The sequence below is a fragment of the Anarrhichthys ocellatus genome, unplaced genomic scaffold (genome assembly GCF_004355925.1).
Source record: "Anarrhichthys ocellatus isolate YVR2014 unplaced genomic scaffold, GSC_Weel_1.0 scaffold3119, whole genome shotgun sequence".
Lineage (NCBI taxonomy): Eukaryota > Metazoa > Chordata > Actinopteri > Perciformes > Anarhichadidae > Anarrhichthys > Anarrhichthys ocellatus.
The window spans coordinates 164-6238 of record NW_022283093.1 but is presented as its reverse complement, the minus strand read 5'-3'; the positions used below and the strand labels follow the sequence as shown (position 1 = coordinate 6238).

Below are 6075 nucleotides of genomic sequence, written 5' to 3'. Positions count from 1 at the left end.
AAAATAAGAAATCAGGAAGGGGGCAAACACTTTTTCACACAACTGTATATATATACTGTATATCTTGCATCCCATATCTACTGTTCATACTGTCTAAATTGTTATACTACTTATTCTGTTGTCTGTTCTGTTGTCTATTCTGTTGTCTGTTCTGTTTATTATGTTGTCTGTTCTGTTTATTATGTTGTCTGTTCTGTTTGTTCTGTTGTCTGTCCTGTTGTCTGTTCTGTTGTCTGTTCTCTCTGTTATGTTGTCTGTTCTGTTGTCTATTATGGTGTATATTATGTCTGTTCTGTTGTCTGTTCTGTTGTCTATTCTGGTGTATGTTCTGTTGTCTATTCTGGTGTCTGTTCCGTTGTCTGTTCCGGTGTCTGTTCTGTTGTCTGTTCTGTTGTCTGTCCTGTTTGTCCTGTTGTCTGTCCTGTTGTCTGTTATGTTGTCTATACTGTTGTCTGGTCTGTTGGCTGTACTGTTGGCTGTACTGTTGGCTGTTCTGTTGTCTATGCTGGTGTCTGTTCTGTTGTCTGTTCTGTTGTCTGTTCCGTTGTCTGTTCCGTTGTCTGTTCCGTTGTCTATTCTGGTGTCTGTTCTGTTGTCTATGCTGTTGTCTATTCCGTTGTTTGTTCCGTTGTTATTGCTGTTGTCTGTTCTGTTGTCTATTCTGGTGTCTGTTCTGTTGTCTGTTCTGTTTGTTCTGTTGTCTATTCTGTTTGTTCTGTTGTCTATGCTATTGTCTGTTCTGTTGTCTATGCTATTGTCTGTTATGTTGTCTGTTCCGTTGTCCTAGGAGTTGTACTCTGTGCAATGACAATAAAGTTGAATCTGATTATATATGACATCACTTCCTGTGATTTCCCTATTCTTTGTCTGTCAGGTGAAGAAGGTGAACAAGTGGAGCTGTAAACTGTGTGGAGAGAAACAGTCACTGCTGAAGGTTCGAATAAATATATCTTATATATATATATGTTAGTGCTGGGCAACGATTAAAATATTTAATCGCGATTAATCGCATGGAATTTTTGCGATTAATCGCATTGTTATGGCAAAGTTCAATAATGAATTCAAAAGTAGTGTATTGCGCACTTTTATTTTAAAGTACTGCTATATGAACAAAAGGGCAATAACATTTGGTTCACGAGATGCAGGTAGCATGTTTTATACTTAATGTGAATATAATTCATACTTTGTTGGCATCTTATTCTGAAAACCGGATGTTTGTCTGAAGAAACCGGATGTTGTCTCACGTTAATCTTTCCGCTAACTTTCAAAGTCCTTTGCTCGCTCCCGATCTGTGCCGTTTAAATGCGTTTACCGTGAATTTCAGCATATAGGTGCACTAACATGTCAGTGTCTGCTGAGTTGACCACGGAGATCATTTTTTTTTTCCCATCTTAAAAAAGGCTCAAGGACATACACACACGTTCACACACACACACACACACATACATACATACATACATACATACATACATACATACATATATACACAACTGACTATAGGATGTTTGCTGCCTTTTATCCCACTGTTCTTGTCATCCTCTTGTTGTTATGTATATGTATTGTCTCTTGTCTTTAAAAAAATAAAAATTATAATAAATTTTAAAAATGCATTAACGCGCGATAAAATAATTGTTGGCGTTAATTGATGAATGCGTTAACGCGAAATTAACGTGTTAACTTGCCCAGCACTAATATATGTATATATTTATATATAAATATCAAGCAGGTACAGACTCACCTGGGGAAGGGTGAGTATGACCAGTGATGCTACGCTGTAATTGGTCCGTCTGCATTCTAAGGGCGGGGCTTAGTGAAGGGTCAGGGTTCAGGGGTGTCACCTGACGCTCTGTGTGCTGATTGGTCGACAGGAGTTTGGGCGGGGCTCCGGAGCCGACTGCAGACGTCATGTTCAGAAACTTAACGCCTCGAGAGGAGCGATGATGGAGGAGCAGGACACCTGGTCTCTAAGGTAACACACCTGTCCTGCAATACTCGGCACTCTTCACCCGTTTGTCCAGGTGTCCTCACCCGTTTGTCCAGTTGTCCTCACCCGTTTGTCCAGGTGTCCTCACCCGTTTGTCCAGGTGTCCTCACCTGTTTAACTAGGTGTCCTCACCCGTTTGTCCAGTTGTCCTCACCCGTTTGTCCAGGTGTCCTCAACGGTTTGTCCAGGTGTCCTCACCTGTTACTGTCTCTTGCTTTAATATGAGCTGTAATGGTTGTTGTTAACAGGAAGCAGGTGGATGCAGACAGAGAGGATGTACCTGAGGAACACGACCAGGTGACCACACACACACACACACACTGGTCTTAAGTTAATATTAATCATATTTAGAAATATGAACTCTTTTCCTCTCTAACTGTCTCCAGATGAGGCCAACTGGATCGAGCCTCTGGAGCAAATACCTGGACACACCTGAGGAGGTGGAGCCAGAGGAGGAGGAGAATGTCTTGCTGGACAGGCAACAGCTCCATGGCAACAACATGACTGACAGGTGTGATACCTACCTGTTAGTCAGCAGAATGTTTCTACAATACACCTGTAGTGACGGACAGGTGTAACGTAGAGATCTGCCCAGAGACTAAACACCATAAACCTCCTCAGTGAGGAGGGATCATAATCTATAAACTCATATCTCATATTCATAAACTGCTTTATTATCATTCTACAAACTTTAAAGACACAAGTTAAATATGAAATGTGTTCTAAAGAAACAAAGGTTTAAACGTTTTGATTAAGCTGATACATATTTACTCAAATGAAGATTTTTAACACTTCCTGTTTCTAAACAATCTAAAGATGAATTGTTCTTCTTTGTTTAATCTCTGACATTTAAACAGTGTTTTTATTAATTAACTATTTGTGATTACGTCATTTTATGAGCTCGACTTTAGATATTTTTCTTTTGCCTAAAAATACAATCTCAGATTTCACTTTAAGTTTACATTTTAATGCAACAAAAGAATGATTAACTTCACTAAATTCAAGAACTCATAAAATAGTCAGATGCTCAAAAGGAGAAAAGAGGAATTCAGGTATAAAAATGTTTATTTTTAGTTAAAATTATAATTATGAAGAGATAAAAAAATATTTTGTTTTTATATCAATGATTCTCAAAAGTTTAATTATGAATCCTGAAATCTGATTTTAAAAGGTCGGTGATGTTTAACAGGAAGAGGAAGAGAATAAAGGGACGAACAGATGAAGGAAGACCAGACAAGTGGACACCTGAACAGGTAACATGATGACATCACAACATTTATCAACACGATGTTTTACCTGAGTCACACTTAATGTAATATAGAATATAATAATTTATATATAGTATTATAATCTCTTATCAATGCTGGTGCTGTTAGCCAACTCAGAAAAGATGTTTAGTTTTAGTCATATACTGGCTCCATAAATCGTTTTATAAAAAGTCATAGTATAGTGTGTCGTAAAAAGTTAGTTGTCTGCTGTTAAATCCTTCTGATTTCTTTCCACTGCAGACAAATTGGTCCATTCGGATGATGAAACCTGGTAAGACCACTAGTCTGAGAAACAAGAGTCCTCCCAGTGAAAACCACACTAGAACCAAGAGTCTGAACCACACCAGCCCTCCCAGAAAGAGCATTAATCCTCCCAGTGTGAGTTCTGGTGCAGTCTCCAGATGGGCTTGTTTCCTCCGGCCTGACTTTCAGGAGGAGGGAGAGGAGCCTTCTGTCAGTGGAAGGAGTCAGTCAGTGGGCGGAGCTGCCTCCCTGTCCTGTAATGACATCATCAGTCAGGCCAGAGCCACACTTCCTGTTTCCTCCATGTTTGAGAACGGAGAGAACTTCAGCTTCGACGACTTCTAAACAAACACTGAACCATTGATTATCAGAAAAGCCTCGAATTCATTCTGTCGATTGATCAACCAGCTGTTTCAGCTTTATATGTTATGGAATATATTGATCCATCCACTGTGTTAAAAAACGAGGTAGTTCACCACTGTTATTGTTAAGCCACAGAAAACACGTTGTGTATATTTTACTGTAAATGTATTTTATTATAAGACCACAGATTCTGTTCATGTTTTTACTGTTCAGATTATTAATAAACAGCAACACAATGTTGACCAATAACCAGTGTGAATAGTCGTGGTATAGTACGACAGAAAGTTAAAAAGAAAGTCAGAGTTTGGTGTGTCGAAAAAAGTAATAGTGCCCTGACTGAAAAGCATCTGCTAAATGACTGTAATGTAATGTAGTGTTATATTGGTCTTTGTTTGAAGAGGAACAGAACGCACCAGACTCTTTTATCAGGAAAGATTTCCTGTATTCGGCCAATCATCATGATCCTTGTGGTGCTGTGATCCACAAATACAACTCCAGACATGATGCTTCTTCTTCCCTTAGTCAATAGATACTCATGAAGAGACCGATGAGATATTGGACCTCTTTCCATCTCCTCACGTATAGATCTCTCTTTTCAGAAGTGTTCAGGGATGTTTTATGTCCTCTGGCATTGATGCTTTATTGATTTGTTCTTCTTCTACAATCAGATCCAGTTTGTAGATGGTGCTACACTTTTGTATTTCTGGATTGATAGATGCTTATTGATATCTCAGCTTCTAAGAAATCATCCAGTGAATCTTCATCCAACAATGGAAATCCATTAGCAATAGTATGTGCAGCTCCAACTGGTTTCTCTTTTCAAGTTTCAGCAGACTCTGGCTTTCCACAAACTTATTTTCATTCTTGACATTACATTGCAGTCATTTAGCAGATTCTCTCACATTTCTACACCGTAGGCACAGCTACGGGAGCAGTTTTGGGGTTAAGTGTCTTGCTCAAGGACACATCGACATGCGACAAGCAGAGCCAGAGCCGGGGATCGAACCGCTGATCTTCTGATTGAAGGACGGCCCTGCTCTCCACTTGCCACAGTCGCCCACATCCCTTCTTGGTCTTTAGAGGTTGTCTCATTGGTTCTTCTATCCTGCCAACAATAGTCCTGTTTACAGTAACTGCAGAGTAGCCACTCCCAATCTGCTTGTCATTGTTTCAAGACTTGGCATGAGTGATCCAATACCTTTCTGTCAACCAGGAGAGGATGTCGTTTTATGTTTATGCATATGTTTGAGAATGAACATGGACATGTGCTGATCTTTGACAGGATGATTGGGTGCTTGCACTCTTTGCAGACTCTCAGCTTCAGCTTAAATGGAACTACTGCTTTTAAAAGTTGTTCAGACAAAGGTGCAAACATCTCACTGTTAGGTCTTTCCTTTTGTCACAACTGGAACTGGTAGGTCTAAATCACTGTTTTGCCTTTTCTTACTTTCACCTGAACTGGAAGAATTGATAGTGTTATAGCTACCTGCCCGTTTGGCTTCCATTTGACTGTAAACCATATTATTCATGAAATCAACTTACTGCTTCCTCTGCTGTGTGCATTTGTGTCCAGTTCTTGTTTTCACTGAAATACCTAATAACCAGCTTCATGATCCCATCATCAGGAGACTGTAGACAAACACAGGCAGTCTGACGATATATATATATATGTAAAGGCGTATTTATCTGTTTGTTTGATATATATATCTTTTGAATCTTGAATATATCAGCAGACAGGCGACATGCGCTGTAATCCTGTAAATGTCCCCACTGCGGGACTAATAAAGGATTATTATATTTTTATCTTATATGCAGTGTCGCGGTGCAGACTGAGGAGGACAGCAGTGCGTAAACTCTGCGTCCAGACACATTAAAGAAGAAGAAGACCGGAAGTGACTTACATATTTCCGGGGCGCGCTGTTCGTTAAAGCGTCGTGTCGGAGTTCTGAGTTAGTTTTGTTTTATAATTTCCTATTTGGAGATAAAACATGTACGACCAGGACGAAGGTGAGCTGTTTAAAATGTGCTAACACATATTCTAACGTCGGTTAGCCTCCCTCACCGACATGCTAACAGCAGATGCTGTATGAATGCTACCTTTGTTTAGCTAACGCTAGCAGGCTAACATGCTAATCAGAGGCTGTTGTGATTAATACTTGTACAGAAACGAATTAAAGCATAAACAGTTACAATCATTTACTTCCGTAAAAGTATCAA

At 39.5% G+C, this 6075-nt stretch overlaps 1 protein-coding gene across 1 annotated transcript; it reads left to right on the top strand.

Moving 5' to 3' along the window:
• The first annotated feature begins 791 nt into the window (after window positions 1-791).
• mrnip (MRN complex interacting protein) lies at window positions 792-4078 on the top strand. The gene is made up of 6 exons (XM_031840675.1): window positions 792-934; window positions 1869-1969; window positions 2233-2281; window positions 2371-2495; window positions 3156-3237; window positions 3493-4078. Exons 1-6 carry the CDS (start codon window positions 833-835, stop codon window positions 3838-3840), a joined length of 807 nt encoding a protein of 268 aa, XP_031696535.1. The 5' UTR covers window positions 792-832; the 3' UTR covers window positions 3841-4078.
• The last annotated feature ends 1997 nt before the right edge of the window (window positions 4079-6075 follow it).

Coding starts and splice junctions, on each gene's coding strand:
- mrnip (XM_031840675.1), top strand. CDS start 833: ATGACATCACTTCCTGTGATTTCCCTATTCTTTGTCTGTCAGGTGAAG. Junction 935..1,868: donor AGAAACAGTCACTGCTGAAG/GTTCGAATAAAT, acceptor ATTGGTCGACAG/GAGTTTGGGCGGGGCTCCGG. Junction 2,282..2,370: donor TACCTGAGGAACACGACCAG/GTGACCACACAC, acceptor AACTGTCTCCAG/ATGAGGCCAACTGGATCGAG.